Below are 23,727 nucleotides of genomic sequence, written 5' to 3' on the forward strand. Positions count from 1 at the left end.
GCTATTTTGTTGGCAGATTGATGACACTTTTTAAATGTGTAATGTAATTTTCATACTCCTTCCTTCTTAACTCTTCATGTCCTTCCTTAACCTTCTTCAACATCCCGCTCCTTATCAGGGCCACTGACGGCTACACTCCCCCCTCCTCCCCTCCTCTGAGGACCAGGAACGACCGCAACGTCTTCTCAAGGCTCACCAGCAACCAAACCCAAGGTTCTGCTCTGGACAAGTGAGTGCACTCTTGCACAGATACATACGTTCACACACGGCTTGTGTCCCCGCATTCATCTGATCAATTTAGTGTCACTTTAAAACCATTCCTTTACTTTTCTTTCTTTCTTTTTTTCTCCTCCGTGGTGTAAGATCTTCCCTGGCCCTGTAGATAGGCTGAAGGTCAGACCTTTTGAGAGAAAGGATAACCTTCTTAAGAATGTGCTGTTCTCAAACTGTTTATCTTCAGATGAATCCCACTTTTAGACAAAAAGACTTTTCATCAGGCATTAATCTAGTTTCTGGGAGGATAGACGGTGCAAACATTCACATAATCCAGGTGTTAAGTGCACTCAGGAGGCATTGAAGATCTGATCATCCAAACCACAACCACAGGCTACATTTAGCCCACACTAACAACACGGTGTAATTGCAGTGTGTTTCCACTCGATGCATACGAGTTACCAGGAAACAAATGCAAATTAGGGGGGAAGCAGTAACATCCTCTGTAGGAGCAAACTGTCAGTGCAGTTGTGGGTGTGGGGAAAAAACAATATGTGGTGACGTGATGTGCATGATAATAATGCGCATGATCTGCATTTGGGCAAGAGAAAGACAAATCGGCATGTGCAATCTAATCTAACAATTAAACAACCCGGTGATAAATCTTATCTCATAATATTCAGGTGTGGTGACACTGTCAGAGAGAATTAGATTAAAATGTATGGTAATTTTTGAGGCTATACTTAGATTTGGTGTTGAATTGGCCTGTTTTTTCTTTGTCATCCTATTTTCATGGATAAAGGTTAACGGATTATTATAAACACTTCTCCTTGTAGATGCATGTTAATGTCAGCTGCTAACATGCTAAGTCTGGAGTGAGCAACCAGCGCTTTCTTCCCTTCCTGATCACAATCAATTCCAGCTTTCCGCTCTGACAAATGTCAGCAGTTAATTTCAGTCAGCGTTTGGGTCTGCTCTAAACTTGTTTGTTTTTTTATCTTTATTTATATGAAACATTTCTCAGCTTTATTGACCCCTAATTGTTAGCGAGGATGCTGTGTGAAATGAGTTAGGGTGTGTGTGTGTGTGTGTGTGTGTGTGTGTGTGCTGAATGTGTGAATATTTGTGTGTTGGAGCCAGCGGGTCCTCATTATCTGGAGCAGGGGTAGGTAAATGTGTTGGCGCTTGTCATTTTTCCAGGCAGCTGTCGTGATTGGAAGCCATTTTGAATTAACTCACGGTGGCAGCGTGGGAGGACATTTATGTTTAGGGCCGCGTTTGTAGTTCCCACAGGAGAAGCTTTCCCAGCATGGTGTTGAGGATGAAATGGTATAAGCTTTTTTCCCTTTCATCTTTTGTTTCAGGCACCATTTGCATTGTTGCAATCTGACGGAAGGTATTAAAATCATTTTGTCATTTGCACTCTTAGTTTTAAGTGAGGTGTGGCGAGGTAAATGTTTCGAAGTGAACACTGGGTACACATTTCTTTTTTGCCAAAGATTCATCATTTTCATTTTGTTTGGTTTCTTTGTCCTTACGTAACTGACACTGACCTAACTCACACTTAATCTTTTAAGCTAATTTATTAAACAAATAGTAAGAAAGCCAGTCTGTGTTCTGGGTAATTGGGGGTCAAAAAACACGCCGTCTGTTATGTAAAGAAAGGCGATCACGATGTTCTGAAGTGTGTTTGGGACTGCATGGATGCATTCTGCCTCTGTTTTTCAAGCAATTCCAATTTGAAGAGATTGGTTGCCTATTGGTTGAGACAAGGATCAGGCATTTGATTTTAAAGTTTTCGTGTCTTCTGTTGGATAAAGAGGCTTTGAATCCCAGAGTGTATTTATCGTCGCATTACATTTGCATCCTCGGAAAACAACACCTTTTTAAAAGGATTGAGACTCTAACTGATATCACTATACTAATAGCCGCTGTGGCCGGTAGTATATACCAAGAAATGGAGGAATCACCTTTTAACACGGTTGTTCCCTCTGGATATATACACAACCATTTTGTTTTATTATTTCATGCGCAGAGTGTAAAGCACAGGCTCTTATAGTGACAAACCTGAGGCTATAAAATATTTACAATATAATAACCCCTTTATTGCACTGTTTCACACAGTGGAGGTACTGTATTGGTGTGGTCTGGATTTTTCCCTCGACAGCTTTAAAAGGGCCCCGTCTGGATTTTCCCTTCCGTTAACCCTGATTGCCGTTCCTTATGTTCTTTTCTGCACTAATCCCTGTATATGGCTGGAAAGAGTAGATGTGTGAGTGGACACTGGCATCAGGGGAGTCATACATTGGGGCTGCACAAGTATAGAAATTGTATGTGCAGTTAGTTGACCTCTGTGTATGACTATTTTGGCATCAGTGTTCCCTCCTTAACTCCTTCCGTCTTCCTTTCAGTACCTTTTTCCCTCCTTTGTTCAAATACATTGTTTGACATGCGCCTTTTTACTTTCCTGCTGAGAGTTAGATGAGAAGATTGATACCACTCTCCGCATGCCTGTACACCAAATGTGAGTCCAAAGGTAATAAAATCCAGCTGCCAGCACTTTCTAAAGTTCAATAATTAACGCATCTTTCTTTGTTTGAATGGTAGTAAACTGTACACAACATAACCCCATGTAAAACCACAAATTGTATCTTGTATGTTTTTTTTATTCAAAGGGGATATAACCTGTTTATAAGTGTGCTTTAGAGGTGCTGGTAGGCACATTTTGTTCCCTTTGGACAGAGCTAGGTTAGCTGTTCCCTCGTTTCCTAAAAGTGGTATTAACTTTCTCACCTAACTCTCGTCAAGAAAGAGAACAAGCCAAAATGTCTTACTATGTATTTTAACCTTTAATGTTAGTCCTAACACCACTAGGGAAAAGTCCACTAAACCAGCCATGGCTCAGTGTGATTGTACCTACAGTAAACATGCTTTACCAAGGAAAACACCTATATACAGCGGTCAAGGAATAAGGCCTGGTCAGTGGTTTTCTTTAGGAAGAAGCACATTTCAGGGCAAACAGCCTGTTAATCACTGGACACGCTTTATTGTTTGACTGAGCTTTCCTTCCAGTTTGCTCACTGCTTTATATCTAAAACCCTTCCTCCAGTCACTCCTCCCTTTTAACCCTTTGCCAGTAACCCTTCTGTCTTTCCTTAGTGTGGTTAACCCTGTCCTCTTCCCACCCCACCCTCCCCTCTCCTGCTCCTCTTCTGCCTCCAGGTCAGATGACAGCGACTCCTCGCTCTCCGAGGTGCTCAGGTAGAGGAACTGTGTTTGTGACTCTCTGTTTTATCCCATTTGCCTGTTAACTCACCTGGTGTCATCTCGTCTCCACCGGTAGTCAGTGCCTGCTTTTCCCCCCTCTGGGCGAGGCCACTGCGGTGCATGTTTTAACCACATGCGGCATTCTTGACCTGCCGGCCATTTCCCACCTGTGATGTCGTGTTTCTCTGTGGTGTTGCTCGCACACAAGACCTGAATGAACCTTACCACTTTTCTGCAGGCTGCAGCTGAAAAAAAGCAAATATGATGCAAATAATATTCAAACAGACATCTTATATATGATTGTATCCACCTGATATTTCAAGTCATAACTTCATTTCCAGTAAGGACTGCGCAAGTTTAAATGTTTAAAAATACACAAGAGTTAAATGAATAGTGTACATTTTTTAAATACACCTACTTGCTTCCTCTTCGAGCATTAGATGAGAAGATTGGTGTCTCATAGGTCTGTCTGTTAAATTTGTAGCTGTAGCCAGCAGCCAGTTAGCTTAGCATGACGAGGGGAAACAGCTAGCCTGGCTCTTTCTAATGGTAATATCTGCCTACCAGCACCTTTTAAAGATCCCTAATGAACATGTACAGTATCTCTTGTTTGTTTAAAACAACAAACTGTGGTGTTACGTGGGGGGGGGGGGCCTGGGCGGGGCGTTATGTGCCGCCGGACTATATCTTGACCGGGTGCATTAGCATCACTGTAAGTTGCCAGGTAACCAGCAGAGCCCCTGGTTTTTATACTTCAGTTTTTCTACCTAATAAACGCAATGTAACATGTTAATGAGTTATTTAGTTATTTAATGAGTTCCCATTGGACAGAGCCAGGCAGGTTATTAGGTCTTTATGCTAAGCTATGCTTATTGACTGCTGGCTGTATATTCCTTTTAAGAGAAATAAACTACAATTATATAATAATGAACTTCCCGGTCAATCTATTTCTGTGTATTGATGCACCTTTCACCAAGGCTCTTCGGTCTTGTTTTTCTGTGTATTCCAAAGAGCACATGCATCTCCCTCCATGTTTTCATTAGTCTGCTGGTCTCTTGGTGCTTGGCCCTGCAACAGCCATTAGCAGCCCTCGCATTGCGCATAAAACAGCACACTATGATATCTCCCACAGCTGCTGATAGAATGGGAACACTTTCTGCCATTTGGACCAGTGCTGTTCTGTGAGAAATAGAGTGCTGCATTAAGCAATATTATAGTATGTGCAGTATGCAGTATACAGTATGTCCCTTTTTATAGAGAAAATCAAAAGAGGAAGTATTTAAAATAATGCAACATAATGGTTCCCCTGGTAGGTTAAAAAGGGTAGTTTGCAAGTGGTTGGAAGTAAGGGGCTCTGACACAATCTAATAAGGTAAGAGACGTTATGTTTTTATTCATTTTAAAGTTAAATATATCACAGCATTAACGCCTTACTGCACCAGACTTCCCATTCCAACCAATGAGGATGGAGCATGAGGCCTTCCTCGGACAACATGCTAGGGTTAACAGCCTTCAGAGTGATAAGGTTCATTCAAATGAAACTGCACCCCAAAGTGTTATTAAAAAAATACAATTCTTCCCCGCTCATTTATTAAAAATACATCATATTAATCACATGTCACATGTAGGGATGTCCCTAATAACTTTTTTTGCCCCCGATCCGATTAATTTATTATCAAGTATCTGCCGACATCAGTCCGGATCAGTATTAGTATTTCCTAGATAATTATTGAAATCAAGATGAGAATTTAATAGCTCTGTATTGAATTAAGAAACTATTACCTGCATCCAATCTGTTCCTTAATTTTTGTTTTGTTGATTTCTTTTTAAAAAATAACAAAGTATACAATTACAAACCCTCTCTGTAATGTTTTTGTAATTTCTCCTTTTAAAAGTTTTAAGCTGTTTGTTGTTGAGTTAACTGTATTTACTATATTTCGTTGAGTGATTATTTTTGATCGCCTGTACATCTTTTGTGCAGATTACTTAATAAATTGCTCTTATTGGCTCGCGGGGCTTTAATGCACTTGTTGTGGCGTGGTGAGTGTGTTGTTGGCCGCTCTCCACCGAGCAGGGGCAGAACCCCTCCCGCCGTGAAAGGCTGCATAATAGACGACAGCAAAACGCAAGAGACTCACACTAAGCTGAAATGAAACAAGTTCACATAAATTAGGTAAATAACATAAATAAACTGTCTCATAATGCATTTTACTGTTGTTTATGGTGTGGTGACTATGGGTGCACTTGTTTAATTGCTGTGCATTTAAGCTTTGCTAGTAAAAACCACCTGTGTGACAGCTGACGTAAAAGAAATCCGGCTCAATATAGCCAATACCAATCAGTTAAAAAATGCCTTGATCGGCCCTCCGATCGGACATCCTTAGTCACAAGTATGGTTTCCTCCTCTTATTTTACAAGAGAAATACCTCCGTTCTATTATTAGTCTTTCCAAAATGGAATTGGGTGAGACAGATTGCATGTGATTACGGGATAACTCCATACACCTGCCATCACACTCAGTGTTTGCAGCTCTGCAGCTCTGCAGCTTTGCAGAAGCTGATAAACTGACTATGCTTTCGATTAACATCTCTCCACTTACCCTCATGTACCACATACCATTTTCCCCGGACACCAAAATGCGATTAGCTGTGGAGGTGCTGAACTGATAGTCAGCTCCCACCTGTCTGGCGGAGAATAGACGCTGCATGTGGTGATGGTGACGTCTCAGGACGTTGTGCTGTGGTTTATTTTTGAGTTGCAGGCTGCTGTGTAGTTGGTCCCCCAGGCTGTGGCTGATGTTAACAATTGTTTTGAGCTTATTCTGCACAAGTCGGTTTTCTTTTGTGTCTCTTGAGATTTGGCAGACATGCATGCAATCTTTTTTTCACTGGCTGATGATTGGCAGTCTTTATTTTGGTTGGCATTTTCACTGTAATGTAAGATACACAGAAAGTATGGTTTAGTGTTTAATTTTTGAATTGTGTGTGTGCTTTCACGCTGGGACATCAGCGTAGGTGCAGGCACAGAAGAGGAGCATGTTGCCATCCTCGACAAGTTTAAAGCACTCCCTTCTGTGCAGGAACAAAACCTGTGTCAAATATTGTGTGTAATTTCAGATCCTCTTTTCCCTCCTCACATTCTCTTGCTCTATACCTCACACTCTCTCACCCACACATGCATTGACACATACTAACCAGCACTGGCGTTATTAGGAAGCCCACCAGGGACCAATTTTCCCACATTCCTTCCTCTTGTTCTTCTCAGCCTCTGCCTGCTGTCTCACTCCGCTGACTGCTCTCCAGGCACTCTGAGACTCCAGTCTGTCAGTGGGACATCGATTTGGGGGATGAGGGCGCAGAGGTTCAGCTAGAGAGATGGAGTACACATATAACATAGGACAGACTGGGTGTGAGTGTGAGAGAGAGTGTGTGTGCACTTGTGTGTGTGAGAGAGAGGGGGAAAACGAAAAGACGAGTTGAATAGGAAACAGCTCTTGCTGTTGTAGTGCCTTAATTGGTCTGTTCCACAACAAAAGGAAAGCAGGGAGGGGAATTGAAGGCAGGCCGGAGCAATGGAGCAGGTGGGCTCAGAGAAGCAACAGGAAGTTTTGTTATTGCATATCTTTTATATATTTTTTAGGAGATGTGCATCATCTGTATGTGTTTGTATTTGTATAATGGAAAGAATATTTGTGTTTTTGTGTGCATGTTTGTGTTTGTGTTTTACATACACGTACATGTAGATATGTGGAAATAAACTGCCTCGCTGATTTATATTGAAGAGACTGTGACACTGTATGTGTGTGTGATCTTTAGGGGTGTGATCAATCCCATTGGGGGTGTGAAGGGGGGTCGGACGGCGCCCCTGCAGTGTGTTTCTGTAGCCGAGGGCCATTCGAAGCCTGTCCTGTGTGTGGATGCTACCGATGAGCTGCTATTCACTGGATCTAAAGGTACACAGCTCTTTTAATTGGATATTAAATAGAAAATGGATATTATTGATCACGTTAAAGAAAATAACATAATAACTTGTTATATCAAAACAATTACAGCACTTAAAAGGTTAGTTCAACATTTTGGGAAATACGCTTATATGATGAGACGATTGATTATGTCGGTCCATTAAAGTATGGATTCATAGTTTAGCTTAAAGACTGTAAACAGGGAAGCAGCTAGCCTGGCTCTCTCCAAAGGTAACGTTACACTATCTCTTGTTTGTTACCGAAAGTCAAAAAAGAATGAAAGATTATTATTCCCACAAATAATTGTTATGTTTATGTTATTGTTATTATTTTAACATATTGCATACAAGCCAAGACCCCATGGAATGAGTTACAGCCGCCCAAACTAGCTGTTTCCAGTGTTTATGCTAAGCTTAGCTAACTGGCTGGTTTATATTTGACTGTACAGGTGTGAAAGTAGTATTGAACTTCTCACCTAACTCTGCAAGAATATGAATAAGATTATTTTTCATATTGAATATTAATTAACAATTAACAATGCCTAGATTCTGCACAAACAGAAATATTAAACGGCCAATTTGTTATTTTTGTCTGTTTGTGTGCAATTGCGATACAATGTGTTAATTAGGAAACTTTAGAGCAAAAGCTATATTTTTAATTATTGAGTATTTGAACGGCCCTTCTCTCCTCCTGCAGATCGCACCTGTAAGATGTGGAACCTGGTAACAGGTCAAGAGATCGTCACCCTCAAAGGCCACCCAAACAACGTGGTGTCAATCAAATATAGTCCTTCCTCCTGTTTGGTCTTCTCTGTTTCCACGTCCTACATCAAGGTGTGGGACATCCGCGACTCTGCCAAGTGTGTCCGCACGTTGACGTAAGTTTCCCCCCCGCAACCAGCCAGATGGAACGGTTTGGAGCAGTAACATGCAGCTGAGGAGATATTTTATAGAAGGGATTTAGGGATATGCGTGTGGCAAAGTGACAAATTAAATGTGGGAAAATATGATATGAAATGCATCAAGAAAAAAAGTTCTGCTCATTACACTTGTCTTGGTCTCTGTTCCCATTTGTGTCTCCACCTCATATCTCTCTCTCTTATACGTTATGTCTTTAATCCCCACAGTTCATCGGGGCAGGTGGTTTCAGGTGATGCATGTGCGGGCACCACCACCCGCACAATAAGCTTTGCACAGGGCGAGTGTCAAATCAACCAGATAGCCCTGAACCCGTCAGGATCGGTGCTCTACGCTGCTGCTGGAAACACTGTTCGCATGTGGGACCTTAACAGGTACATTTCTACATTCATTAATTTACTCGTATATTAATTTATTCATTGAACTACTCATCCAATTGTTTGTTTAAGTATTCATTTAGTCACGTATCTGTGTATTCATGAATTCCTTCACTGATTTATTCGTTAGCCATCAACCATTAAATGTCAGTCAGATAGTTTTGTGACCAGCCAGCTCTAAATTCATTTAGACGTGGAGAGCTAATTAACTCTTGATTTAAGATATTAAAAAGGCTGTCAAAAGAAAATGCAGGAACTCTGGTGTGTACATGAATATGTTTTCTACGAGGCAGACGTTTCTGAAATCCAGCGGCATCACCGTCTTTTCCTCAGTTTTATGCGTCTACGGGGAAATGATTAACAGATTGGACCAGACAGTTTACGCTGAGGGGCTCAGACCCACTTAATGATGCATAACAACCCAGAAATGAAAAATGAATGTATAAAACACTCTGCCGATGGCATAGCTGCGTCTCAGCAGTTTTACTTCACTCGTGAGACGGAAAGTGATTTAATACGGTGAAACCTTGAAAATCAAATTCTTGTAAGTAATGAATTTCACGGTCCTTTGCTTCACCTCCTTTTCTGTGTGTGTGTGTGTGTGTGTGTGTGTGTGTAGGATGCAAGGGATGGGGAAGCTGATGGGCCACATCGGGTCTGTCATTTGTCTGACAGTGGGACAGTCTCTGCTAGGCAAAGATCAAGTAATCACTGGCTCCAAAGACCATTATGTCAAGGTACCACACTCACACAGACCAGACCCCAGTGTCTCAGATGCAGATCCATCTCTCTCTTACAATCTCCTGCTTCCTGTTCTCTCCTCAGGTGTTTGACGTGGCAGAGGGAACTCTGGGTAATATAGGTCCAGCTCATAACTTTGAGCCACCCCATTATGACGGCATTGAGTGTTTGGCTGTACAGGGAGATGTGCTGTTCAGCGGGTCCAGAGACAACGGCATCAAAAAATGGGATCTGGAGCATCAGGAACTCACTCAGGTGTGTATGTGTGCCTGCATGTTGTTATGTTTTGCTGTTTCTTAAAGCCTAAAGCACGTCTCTTTTACCATGCTGAAACATACTGACACTAGCTACGAGTTGTTTAAAAAAAATGGCTGCATGAGTTGTATGTTTCTACACGTGTACGTGAGGTCAGTGGGGTTGAATTAAGCAGAAAGCAGAACTATTTTACATTCAGGTAGAGTTCATACATCAAAGTTTAGCACCCTGGCTGTGCTTCAGAGCCAGTGCATCGTTCTCTGAGGCTATTAATTCATGATCTCTTGACCTTTATCATCCTTTGAGCAAAGCCAGTCTTTCCATATGGTGCATGTAGTGCAGGAGATATAGTGCCAACACAGTATAAAAAGGCTTCAGGAGATTATTGTGGGAAAGTGATTCCAATCAGTGAGGATGCCAAATACAAAGAACAGCTTCACTGCTTCTACTGTGGAGTACAGATTTTGATCATCAATTGTAATTTATCAAGCAACAAGACTAAGAGTCTGCAGCCATCTGAGCAGCTCTGTCAGGCGGTACTTTAAGCTAAAGTTAATGCCAACATGCTAACATACTTACAATAACAAAGTTAAAATACTGATGTTTAGTAGTTTATCATGTTCAACGTCTTAGTTCATAGTGTTAGCATGCTAACATTTGCTCCCAAAACAACACAAAGTACAGCTGATGCTGATGTGGGTGCCATTAGCTTGGCATGTATCATAAACTAAACTATTGGACAAATTACAATTGTGACCTGAAGGCGGCGCTAGATGAAAAGTCGGCTGATCACTAAAGTTACTACAGTAACTACGGTCTATGGGGAGGGGGACATGAATGTCTTCCATGGCAATCCATCCAATAATTGTTGAGATATGTCAGAAAGACGGACTTTGCCATCCCTAGAGGCGCTAGCTTGGATGAAAATGCCAAACATTTGCTGGTTCAAGCTTTTGATGCTTTTCCTGGTTAATTCCATTATGAAATAATTATTGGTTGGAGTAAAAAAATAAATACATTTGAAGATGTCTTCATGTTTAAATGATTAACTGAAGAACTAAATAATTGAGAATAAAAATAACTGTAGTTGCGTCCCTATCATAGACATAGAAGAAGAAAGATTATGACACACACACCTTCTGCGCCCACACAGCCCAAGTAGAGATTGTATTTTGCTCGTTATCTGACACTGGCTGGGCTGTGACAGTTAAAAAACGGTGGTGTCCGTTGAGTGATCAGTTGGTGGACAGCTTCCTTCATGTCTCCCTTTACACTAGAGTGTTCTCTCTGTGGAGAAAGTCAACAGAGTGCTGTCATGTGCAATGTGCAGGGAAGCAGTGAGTCAACATCAGGGCGTTAGAGCCCACACACATCAGATCCACAGGTACCAGAGAGAAAAGTCATTGTGTGTCTTTGTATGCATGTGTTCCTGCGGTGGCTCTCATGTAACCTCTGTTCCCGCTGCATACATTAATAATGCATAATAACGCACCTCGTGGGTGGATATGGCTTAGTTATTTGCATGCACAGTAATATGCATATTAAGATGCACTTTCTTGTTGTTTGCATAAGTTCTATTTAGCCTTTATTTATCCAAACAGAGAAAACGAGAACATAAGACATTATTATTCAAATTCAAAGGCTGAATTAAATCAACTCTGTGGTCTGTGGCATATGACTTTAACCTCATTTGTAAATCAGCCAACACAATCCATTTTACAGCCTCTCTAACTCAGTAGTCTCTTTCTAATTATGTAATAGGATCAAATTGTGGCTTGGGGTACAATAGAATATCTTACAGTCAGTGGACTCTGCCTCCTCCAGGATTGCTGCTGCAAGCTGATCTGCTCCAACCCCTCTGTGAAAAGGCATACGCTATAGTGTGTTTCTTTAGGGAATATGTGAAGCAATTTGTTTATAATTACTGAACACTGAAGTATAGGGATTGCCGGTTGCTTGATAAATAGCATACCTTCCAAAAACATCTTCAGGTTTGTGTTTGTTTTACTGGTTTGTGCTGATGCAACTGTTTGTGCAGTGAGGTGTTGCTAGCGATAGCTGATAGCGATGTAGATGTAATATATGTGAGAACTTTCTCTTTATTTTTTGTACTCGTTATTCCCTTTGTACGGCTCTTATTGCACTTCCAACTACCCGTGGATTTGGGGGCGGGGGGAGGAATTGCCTCTCCAAGGGTTTCCTTCATTTTTCTATTGTTCTAAGGAAGGATTTCTAATTTCTCAACCTTTTCTGGCCTATACTGGCCTACTGGGAAAGACAAAACTGCTGATTTGTCAGCTGTCATGAAGGGAATTAGATTATACTGAAATGGCACTATATTTTAAACCCATGTAATATTTATGTTAAACTAGTTTAAAAGACATGTATATCAACACATGTTTCCGAGAAGAAGGAAACACAGATAATGTTTAATTTATAAGAGCTAAGAAAAAGTAATCAACTTCATCTAGCTCTGCACATAAATTAACAATCTGCACATAAATTAACAGCATTGAACATGGTTTACTGTAATAACTGATGCAAGATCCTGTATCTATGAAACAGCCAACCCACTGAGATCTTCAAACAGACCAGCATTGATAAGACGATAAGAAAATAGCCCGGCCCATAAACACATTACATTTACAAAAATGTCCATATAGATCCCCTCAATGTTTTGATATTTTACAGTTGAACAAAAAATTTCAGTTTATATAGTCAGTGAACAAACTATGCAACGGAGACACGGCTTCTAAATTAATATATATTTGACTGATATTTCTTGTTTACTTATTGGTTGACGTGTACTTCAGTACTTATTAGGGCTGCACGATATGAGGAAGAAATGCAATAAAGTTTACTATCGCTATAACAATAGAACTTGCGATAAATACAAAAAATTGGTTGTTGAATTAAATATAAATTATTTCCAACTTTTTTATTTATTTACCACATTGAACAAAACATAAAATGCACCGTAATAAAATATTAAAAATACAGATTAAAGTAACACTTTAAAGCCCATTTCCACAGATACTCAAATACAAACTCAAAAAGTCCATTATTGTAGTTTGTGCTTATCGTGCAAGTCGACATCGCAACGACAACAAAAATAAATAATCAAATGATATATTGTGCAGCCTTAATACTACTATATATACTAACCTAATTTCCATCGATGTATGTGCCCAGTCTCTAATAGAGAATGGGCAAAAAGGACAAAACCCGTTGTGTCCGTGTCAGTGGCACAAAAACACACGTAACAGTTCAAAGCAGTCAATCAGTTTTCTGCAAAAGGACATAAACATGGACTTTAAAACCTTCAAGTAGATTTTTGTGTGAGCAGCATGAATCCAGGAGTTCATAATATCACACAGTATTGTAATTGTTCTTGGCTCAGATTAACAGACAACATCTTGGAGCGCTGTTTCAAGGCAAAATACTTTCAGTTAAAAGAATATTGATTTATTTTCTTTTTTGCTTGGAAAGCTAAAGAGGAATACTTTTATTTAAAGCTTGTGGGTCATATGTTTAGATCACAAGCAATAGAGCTAAAATAGACATGCATGCAAACGAGGATTAGATATAGAATGTACTGCCTTTTTAAAAACTAGCGAAAGAGAGCAGACCAACTGCAGTTTGCTAAATATGCACACAAAGGAAAACAAATTAGTACGCGAGGTACCTGATGGACACAGTGATGGACACAGTGATGGAAAGGAGCTTTGTTTGCAGTGTTATTGTTGGTTGAAAGCTAATCTCAAAATGCAACATGAAAATAATTAATGACGAAGCAAATCAAACACAACATAAAAGTAGACAAAGGTAATAAAAGTTATCTCCCTGTGCATGTGCTCCTCTGTTCAGAGCTAAATGAATCTGCAGCCCAGTGAGATGAGAATAATTAAAAAACAACAGAAAAACCCAAAGTTTGTTAAAGCTTCGTGTAAAATCCAAATCATTGTAAAATACTGAACACACAGACACATGTGCTAAGAATAACCACAGTACTGAGTCTAAATGCAGTATTAGTCGGTATGTTGCCTAGCAACAAACTGCATTTTCCATTCAAGAAATAACCGGCTTTACTGATGATGGCTTGCATCTATAAAGAAATGAAAAAATGTATGTTTCTCTGCTGCTATTTAAAGAACGCAATAACCCAGATGACTCTCATTTCTGTATATTTTATGTAAAAACATGAGATGCATTATCTTTATCTCTCTCTGCTTTCACTCCACAGCAAATCCCCAACGCTCATAAGGACTGGGTGTGCGCTCTGGCACATGTCCCTGGGCGACCCATGCTGCTGAGCGCCTGTCGGGGCGGCATGCTGAAGGTGTGGAACGTAGAAAACTTCACCCCCATAGGAGAGGTCAGAGGTCATGAAAGCCCCATTAATGCCATATGTACCAACTCAAGACAGATCTTCACTGCGTCCAGGTAAAAAAATCAATAAACTGCACCACCACTAATCCAAAAATATTTCCCATTGCTGTAAAATAGAAGTGACCATCAAATTGTATTCATATTTTTTTTAATGGTTTTTTAATCTATCCAGCATTCACCTGAAGTAGTGAAGGGATACATGGCAAAAACACAATTTCTTTAGAAGATTATTACCATTGTTGAGAGAAAAAGCAACCTTTTATGTCTTAATAAATACCATTTATTTATTATTTATTCACAACAAATTATTGTTATGAAAGGGTTTGTAGATTAAAGTTATATAATTTCAACTGCCTTTTCAAGTGATAAATGCACATTTATTCCTCAACACACTCTCTTTATACAGGGCCTTTAGAAAGTCCTCACAATACCCTGCTTTAAAAAAATTAAATTCTACATTTAAGATTTAAATCATCACCAGAAACACATACACTTGGAGCACAGAGCCTTTAAGAGGGTAGGGAAGTCAGAAAGTGTTGAGAGTTAAACTAACATTGTTGGTTTTGGTCTTTTTATGGAATTAGTACAATAGCAAAAACATGGAATAATGCCGTTCTTATCAGGAGGGTGGTGGAAGGTTTGGAGGTTGAACATAACTTTTATATTTTAGTTTTTCAAACTGGTACAGAGAGAGAAAATGTGAATGAAATACTGGATTCATGCTTGTTTCATCTCAAGCATCTCATCTGCAGCTCCGAGTCCGCCTCTGTAGCTCAGAGAGGGTCATACTACATCCTGTTTTTCTCTAAATCTGTGTTTTCCATAGTTGCGTCAGACACGGGGTAATGGTTGTTGACTGTGTGTATCTAAGTGGAACACTCTGTGTTCATTTTTTTTTCAATTCTCGTTTAGCTGGTGGGCTTTCACTGAAGTTGACTAACTTTCTACTCCCTCTTCTTCTGGTCTTCTCCTCTTCTCACTCTCTTGTTTCATCACATCATTAATCTTTATCATCTCTCATGTCTTTATTTCTGCGGGCAAATATATCCTCTTGTTTGGTCCCGAAAACTCTGCCTTTCTACTCCCCCTGTTCTTCACCTTCCTCCTCCTCCTCCTCCTCCTCCTCCTCGACCCCAGTGACTGCAGGGTGAAGTTGTGGAGCTATGTGCCAGGCTTGACCCCGTGTCTTCCTCGACGGGTCCTGGCCATCAAAGGCCGAGCCACCAGCCTCCCATGATTGCCTCTTCTTCGCTCACCAACCCTCCCTTCCTCTGGTACTCTCTTAACTAATTTCCACCCTTTTTTCCCTGCTGCTTTTCTTTTCTCCTACGTTTGTATTTCTTTACCTTTTTTTTGTTTGCTCCTGTTCTGTTTCTATCATTCTTTTTTCCTTTTCTTTTTTAACATGCTGCTGCTGAAGTTTGACTTCTATTTTTCAAAGCTTTTATCATGTTTGCTGGTTTATTTGCAGATCAATGCCTCACTAACACAAAAAGCTTCTCTGTGACTGAACAAGTGACTCATAGTTCTGCTAGTTTCTCATTTGTGAAAAACAAATTAGTCTGCTGCTCCAGTTGTTCTACTTCTTTTGGCAAATACGCTTAGCAAGAGTTAGATTAGAAGATGGATACCACCCTCATGTCTTTCCGTTCAATATGAGGCTACGGACAGCAAACACTTAGCATAAAAAGTGAAAACGGGGGAAAAAAGATGGCACTGTGTAGTCCAGTATATAATAACCCCTTCATAAACCGCAACTTGACATTTGTACACTTTAATTTTCATTGGTTTAACAAAATGAGATACAATTAATTTCTTTATGCTATGCTAAGCTAACTGCCGTTACCTTCATATTTATCACAAGTATCATTTATTGACATTTGAATGGCATACTTCACCAGAGCTTTCTTTATGACATTGTATGGCATAACACCAACTAAAGAGCACATATAGCTTCTTTAGCTATTGTTGATGGAAAACATGATGCTGTCCTGGGTATTTTCTAATTGACCGGTGCAATGTGTTATAATTAGCACCGAGGGAATGTGCAGGAAAGTGAAAATCAAACTGCCTCGTCAGTTGGGAGTAGACTTATGGGCAGGTTGATTTACTTGTTGCAGAGTGATGAATCATACTTAATTCTCCACCATTGTGAGAGTTTGGAGAGAGGTATATCTTTATACTGACACCATGAGACAGATTTTTAATCAAGTGTGGTGGGCATGTGTGTGTGTGTGTGTGTGTGTGTGTGTGTGTGTGTGTGTGTGTGTGTGTGTGTGTGTGTGTGAAGTGCATTTTGAAGTCAATCTCTTTGCGCTGTGTCTGATGCACAATTGGTTGTAAGGGAAGACTGCCTGATTGATGCTCTGTGATTTTCTCTCTTCGCTTTGCTCATCATCCCATCTCTCTCTTTTTGCTCTCTCTAGCGACAACACAGTGAAGATCTGGTCGTCAAAGGTGTGGAGGAAGAGGTGACAACCTGAAGTGGTCCCTTTGTCGGCCATCTTGCTGCGACTTCAGCCACTGACCTGTGAACTGCTCACTGCTCACTCAATGAGCTGTGAAACTGAAACACACTGTTTCCAAGGCAATCAAGTTGTTTTTCCTTTTGTCAAGGTGCAGGCAGAATACATATTCAAAGGCATACAGTTATTTGCCTTTCAGATGTTTTCTAACTACCAATTTGAAAGTGCCATTCAGGTGTGATGCTACTTGGGTAATATAAACCGCATCTTCCAGGAAGAACTATTTCTCTCTCCTGACATAAGAAACTACCACCGCCTGGTATTACAAGGAGATCACCAATGTTTCAGAGTCCTTGTGGAACAGCGACACATGAATTTGCTCAAAGATGTGTGTGTTCATGTATCTGTTGTCTGACACTGGCCGAATTTAAATCCCAGAGGGACGTTAACTAACAACTGGGACATCCATTTCCTCCTGTTCCTCCATTCAGGACTGTTGGTGTTCATTAGTGTTGTGACTGTTCTGATAGTGGACACGTTGGAGGATCATGCTATGGGCTCATCGTTGATGATAAATTGCTGATAACTGGAAGGTTACATAAAACACCACTTGATGTTATGGTTTTTACACCCTCCAATCACTTTTAGTTCAACTCGCTCTCAGTTTATCACTGAAACTTTATTGTGTTCCACAAGTCTTGTTCATTTTTTTTTAATGACCTTTACTAATTTATTATTTTCCCTACCTCAGTTGTTGAGGTGGGAAGCAACATTTTTACGGGTCTCTATGTACAAACACCTGGTGCTTGACATTTTGAAGTTTGTATTTCATGCCTGGCTCTTCATCTCTGTGTGGATGTGTCCTCTGTGGCTTCTCTGGCTATAAGACTGTCTAACTGCTGACCCTGCAAACAGGAAAGCACACGTCCAGTAGCACAACTATGGTAACACTGGCCCCGCAGGATCTGACCAGATTGTAATATCTGCTCTGCGAAGTGCTAACTGCGGCAAAAATAAAAACCACCCTTGCAGATGCACATGACACAAACAGTACACACCTACAGCACACACACTTAAGACATGTGTGAGTTAGGTACTCCATTGAGGCCAAAGTGCCAGATCATTATCTCGACCATCCTACAGTGTGTGTCCCATACCTGCCATTTATCCTCCACACAAATGGTAATAGGAGCCCTATCAGTTCCCCCCTGCCTGCTTTCAGCTCCACTCTGATCTTTGAGGTTAGCCACTGTATCAGACTGACCAGCCTTACTGAAGAGTCCACCGTTTTCCCAGCTACTGAACCTTGCTGGGAAGCCAATTTAATTAGAAGTCGCACAGCTCTACCGGCTTCTTTTCAGGCAAGATTACTTAGGGGAAAGTAGGTCATAACTGAGAGGTATTTCTTAGTAAAAATCCCAATTTTCTTCCACTTTTTTGCTGCTACATATAAAGAGCAGGAGACACTTCCTGCGCCCTTGCACTGAAATCTGTTTATGTGGCAGATTATGTGTGTGCATACAAATGCACAAACCGTGGACACACACAGACACAAGATTTCAGTGGATGTTTCGGTTATCCATCTTGTCTGATGGGTCTTGGCAGCCCTCACTGTGTTGATTTAGTGTCTCTCTAATGAAACAAATTCAGCACTGCAGCAATGCACTGACACACATGCACATAGATACACACTCCTACAGTAATTCAATTAATGAATTAATTTAATTCTGAATACAAATAATAGCTAACATTCACTTTACTTTCAGTTTATGAACTTGGGCTTTTTTTTGGGAGCATTTAAAAGCTTCTTGTCGTACAGATGTTTGATAAAAAACCCAATTCAAGTCTGTTTGTATCAAAATATCAAAGCACAGTTGTTTAGCTCTGACATCTTAATCCTTCTGTTGAAAACAAGCAGAATGGAATCCTTTGGTCATTTAGAAAACTTGTAGTATAATTAAACGAAGCTTGGATCATGAAACCGCAGTCACAGGTGCTGAAGCTAGTTAATACTTGGGACATACTTTCTGCAGATCCTCTAAGAGGGAGTATGCACTGCTGATTGTTAATGTAGCCAACATCAGTTTGAAGCTGCTTACATTCTCCAAAAGCAATTCTATGGGTTTTGGTTTTATATTGTTGGGTGGGGTGGTGCAGTGAATGCAAATGTGTAGATGAGGCGGATTTGTTGAATTGTTCTTGATTTTATTATTTTGCCACACTTAGAATCTCAGGGATAGGTTGAAGGATAATGTTGGCCATACTTTAGTCAGTACTTGACCCTGTGAATTTAGGTAGCTCTTTGAATTGACCAAATGCCTTGTTTGAGAGATTTTTTTCAAAGGTACTATCATGTGTCAACCCTTTTTGTGAAAAGACTAATTTCCATGTTTTGCTTTTCCCTTTACTTATTATCTATGTACTGTGCTTTTTTGTACACAATTTAAATGACATATTCCCAATCTGGCCAAAGCTGAAAGTATTGCAACTCTAAGAAGATGTGCACTGATTTGACCATAATATGTATAAAATACGGATATTGTAAAGAAGTTAGACTGGAGTGAGCGTTACAAAATGTGGTTATTAGGGAAATTAACCTCAACATAATGGGCCCTACATAATTTGACCTCGAGTCCGACACCACTGGGCCCTTCACTGTATGTATTTTATCTGTGCTCATTAGCCAAACTGACCCTGCTCACAGAGTTCTGTGGTGTGTTTCGCCTTTATCTCTTTACTCCATTTATTTTTCTCCTCTTCTCCAGACTCGAGAAGATCCCGTTGTACTGTAGCTTTAGGCACTCTCTAAGGTGTCCCGTGCTTGTACATTTGCCGAAGGATGCATGATGTTAGTGCTGCTCATCGGTTGATTGGTCACCTCAAAACATAGCAATTTAGTAGGCAATTAATTCCCCCTGCTATTGTCAATTTCAATGTTTAACACCTGAGAGGATTTGTTATCAAAATCTTAGAAGGATTTGGCCATTAGTTTGAATTCTGAAGCATTGACATAAAATATGCACCAAACATTTTGAGTGTGCTTCACAAAAGATGCTCACTTGGAAGATTTATTATAGCCAAGCACAAGCCTTAAATTATAATCTGGCCTTGGATCAGCCCCACCCAAAATTACCCAGAGTTCTGAGGCTTGTATTCTGCCGATGTCAGCACCACTTCATTACTTGACGATGTGTAAATAAGTGTGTCATACCTTTTTTAATATCCCAGAGGAGATTTATTTGAGGTTAGTTGATGTCTTCCTCATCAATTGACCTCAAGTTAGGATTTATATGCACTTTGGATAATGAACACTGCTGTGAATACTCTGTGAACTGTTTTCCAGATATGTTTTAAGCCTAAGGTTTAGACTCAGTTTACAAAGACGGAGTTTATGAGTCCGAAACAAGGCTTAGAGCACTGAAATTGTGATGAAAAGATGACATCTGTTTAGCTCTACAGTAGGTTTAGAAATTAATTATATTAATGTTTGTGCTGATACAGTATGTAAGATAGCAGGGAATACATAGAAAGACAGTCCCCAGTATGTCCCTGCCTTTAAAGTCCCCTTTTTATAGCAAACCTGTGAAATAGAATTTTCTCTTTGACGGAGCAGCATGCACACGTTTGTAGACGCGCAGGAGAGCCCATCTCCACCCTTATTTCCCTGGCTGTCTGCTGGTATTCTAAAATGTTTCTTAATAATACTGACCACAAACAGGCCGTATTACTCTATGAAATATATAATCGCAGACACAGGATGGCAGGATCTAACCTTAATCTAAAAAAACAAAAAGGAGGAGGGATATTATCACACTAAAAGTACTTTAGTGTGATAATATCACACTGAAGTACTATTGAGCATTGTTGGATCAATACCCCTCTCTGATGCCACATTGGTACACCAGCTGGTAACGATGTTCTGAAGCCAAATGTGAAATAACAAAGAATTGTAGATTCCTGTGGTCCCTTTAAGCATCCAGTTTCAATTGGAAAGCTTTAAAGCATGTGTGTAATTGAACATTTCTGACTTTGGTTCCCCCCAGTGGTAGTATGACCATTTGCTAAGCCCCCCCTACCTAGTTACTGTTGCTCCGTTATGCACAACTGCAACTGTGGCAGATTTACCGATCAAAATTCACCATCAAACACAATTCCATGCTTTATTGGGATTTTTAGGAATAAACCGATGAGTTTGGCAAACGCAAGAGGCCGACTATCTATGACACGTTTGGCTGGAGTGTGTACTTCCAGAACAAAAAGCCACCGCTAAGCTAAACACTGATAAAGTAAAACCTTTGCTCGGACGAACTGGGTGTTCCAGCGCTGAACAGATCTTTTTTTAATTAACCTTTAGCTTCACATAATAATATAGTTACTTAATGATATTCCTCCTCCAACGCTGGTTTACTACTGCAGGTAAGCTAGTTAGCCAGACATGATAACGTTTAGAAGAATCTTCCACCACCCTCCAAACTCTTCATATACAGAGTTTTGATGATGTCACGCTAGAGAACTGTGCACAACAGAGCCGCTGTGCCTAGTTACGGTTGCTAAACTAGGATTTGACAATCGCTGCTCGGAGGCGGGATTTAGCTAATGGTCAAATGGCTTAAAGCAAAAATAAAGACTGCACCTATTTTCCCAGGCAGACTAAAAAAATCAATGTGTAGTGGCTGTCAGCAGTCTGTCTGGTATTAGATATCGGACCACAGGACAGTTGGAGAGCTGCCATCAAACTGATCGTGTGAATACCACCTGGAGCATTTCCAGCCCAGCCCAACAATCTTATGACCACTAGGAAATGAAACCCAAGTAGTCAGCTCAGCTACAGCCTTGCTCCTCAGCCAACAGGCCCCACTGCCTTAAAGGAACAGAATGTGTATTTAGGACATTGATAATCATCCACTTAATATCCTGAATCTGTAACAGACTTATTCTGAAGATTGTAGATTGTCCTACAGATTGTGGAACTCTGTTCTAAGTCAGGTGACGTCTTAGCTCACTTTATCAGTATGGCTGAAAGGACTTTCAACTTTGCCCCAGGCTGCTGAGGGGATGGAATCACATTTGGACACAATTGCTGCTCGGTGGCAAATGGCTATCACACGCCAACACAGGTCTTCTCTGCAGCTGCTCGAGTCATTTATCCCGCAGGCGTGTGTTGACATCTTTAGCTCACATACGGTCAAACCATATGTGGCTGTGTCTGTTAAATATGTACTCATGGGACATAAATGCAGGGTCAAAGGTCATTTGTGCCTTTGAATGCACAGGTAACTCCCTCTTAAGTGAGTGTAAATGTGTGTACAGTTTTTTTTTTACAAGACAATGTGCATGTGACCAAGCCATGTAAAATATCTTACTGTAAATACTGTAAGTAAATATTTAATGAAGGATCCAACATTCCCTCAAGAAAATAAATAAGTTAAAAACAACTGTCCTTTGTGTCATCTGCTGTGAATATTGTGTATTGACTTCTTATTTCATTTGGATCATAAAGAAAAAAAGTTTTTTCACAAGATCACACTGCTGGGATTTATCTTAAAGGAATTAGTTTTTCAGATTGATTGGGATTTTTATTTCCCCATCTGTTTAAAGACAACATTTAGCTCTTGATCTCCTTTGTCTGATGTTAAGACCGATGCAGCTGAGAAAGAAAATGATCCTTTACCTTGCAGATGGACGAGGAGTTTATTGATCATTCAGGATAAACAGGCGAACAGGTTGTAAGGGATGAGATGGAGGCATGGGGAGATGTTTTTCATCCTGAGGCATTCCTTTCTACTTCAGGGCAAGAGATACAGAAAATGAAAACTCGTACATCTTCATTTCCTTCGCAAACCCTGATCATTAACTCGTGTCGGGCTGAACTCGTCCGGGCCGCGACGGGATACACAAGCACTGTGATGTATGACGACCATTAACGCCTCAGAGGAGGCAAAAAACATTTGAAGACACCAGTCACAAATAAATAAACATCCATACTCGCTCTCTGTCACTTCCCAGCTGTGTGTGCTCCATCAGCTTTCTCTATATAAAAAACCTCCTGAAAGTTCATTTGAATGTCTTCGTCTGTTTCATTACACTACAACGCTCCAGTAAGTTTGCTTTTACTTGCTGATTCATCAATCTCTGTCCTACTCTATCAATCACCCTCTTACAATAAAAATCTATTTGAAATTCAGTCTGCGAGAATAGTTAATGTCCCACATTGCTTACTAGTGAGAACTGAAATGAATGTAACTCCAATATTAGAAGTAAACTTACTATAATTTACTAGGGATGCCAATGTTAGTGTGTTTGTCCACCACTTTCTGCTAGAATTGCAACAATTAGTCGACTAATTGATTAGCCAACTATTTTGAAAATCGATTTATCATTAAAAGTAATTATATATGCAAAGAATGTTTAGAGTCTCAAATATGGAGATGTCCTCGACTAAACCAAACATCTTTGGGTTTTGGACTAACAAACAAGACATTTAAAGACATCACCTTGGACTTGGGATGGACATCTTTCACTATTTTCTGACACTTTATCGGCCAAACGATTAATCAAATAATCTGGAAAAATAATCAGCAGATTAATCGATAATGAAAATAATCCTTAGTTGCATTCCTACTTTCCACAGTCCACGGATGGACATTTCTCGACAAACTGTAATGGTCCCCAGAAGATGAATTGTTTGAACTTTAACGGTCTGTTCATCGCTAGCCCCATCATCAAGTCACATATTAGATTTGTCCAATACTCGCCAATACCTACAAAACTACGAGGACCATCAGCTTCAGTTGTACTTTGTGTTTCATGCTGTAGCACATGTTAGCATGCTAACACAAGGTGGTGGTGGTGAACATGCTAAACATACCTGCTAAACACTTAGTTTTTTTCAATTGCTAACACTAAAATGACAGGGAGGGGGAGGACAAAGAAGAGGCCATTAAGGAAGACAACTTTCTGATGAAATCCGGGACCACGTTATCAATTATGGGTTCTTCAGCCGATTTACTGTTGCCTCATACATCTCCAAATGAATGCTGATGTTGCTCCATATTAGTTGGATGCGTAAATGAACCATTGTTTGCTAACATGTTCGGCATATGAACTTCACAAGGTGATAATATATCATTATTTATGTTAGT

The 23,727-nt window shown here is 40.2% G+C and overlaps 1 protein-coding gene across 4 annotated transcripts in view; it reads left to right on the forward strand.

Annotated features, from left to right (window-relative positions):
• Nucleotides 1-22,020, forward strand: part of kif21b (kinesin family member 21B) — a 67,242-nt gene extending 45,222 nt beyond the window's left edge. For 3 of the 4 annotated variants that reach the window (XM_029431193.1, XM_029431195.1, XM_029431194.1), the window contains exons 26-35: nt 119-229; nt 3,436-3,474; nt 7,296-7,432; nt 8,138-8,318; nt 8,568-8,732; nt 9,355-9,472; nt 9,561-9,731; nt 13,975-14,174; nt 15,258-15,394; nt 16,547-22,020. In XM_029431193.1, the coding sequence (XP_029287053.1) occupies nt 119-229; nt 3,436-3,474; nt 7,296-7,432; nt 8,138-8,318; nt 8,568-8,732; nt 9,355-9,472; nt 9,561-9,731; nt 13,975-14,174; nt 15,258-15,357 (1,222 nt within the window). In that variant the 3' untranslated portion in view covers nt 15,358-15,394; nt 16,547-22,020. The remainder of the gene's footprint in view (nt 1-118; nt 230-3,435; nt 3,475-7,295; nt 7,433-8,137; nt 8,319-8,567; nt 8,733-9,354; nt 9,473-9,560; nt 9,732-13,974; nt 14,175-15,257; nt 15,395-16,546) is intronic. The other variant, XM_029431196.1, reaches the window with a different exon arrangement.
• The last annotated feature ends 1,707 nt before the right edge of the window (nt 22,021-23,727 follow it).

This window comes from Cottoperca gobio, chromosome 5, assembly GCF_900634415.1.
Source record: "Cottoperca gobio chromosome 5, fCotGob3.1, whole genome shotgun sequence".
NCBI classification, from domain to species: domain Eukaryota; kingdom Metazoa; phylum Chordata; class Actinopteri; order Perciformes; family Bovichtidae; genus Cottoperca; species Cottoperca gobio.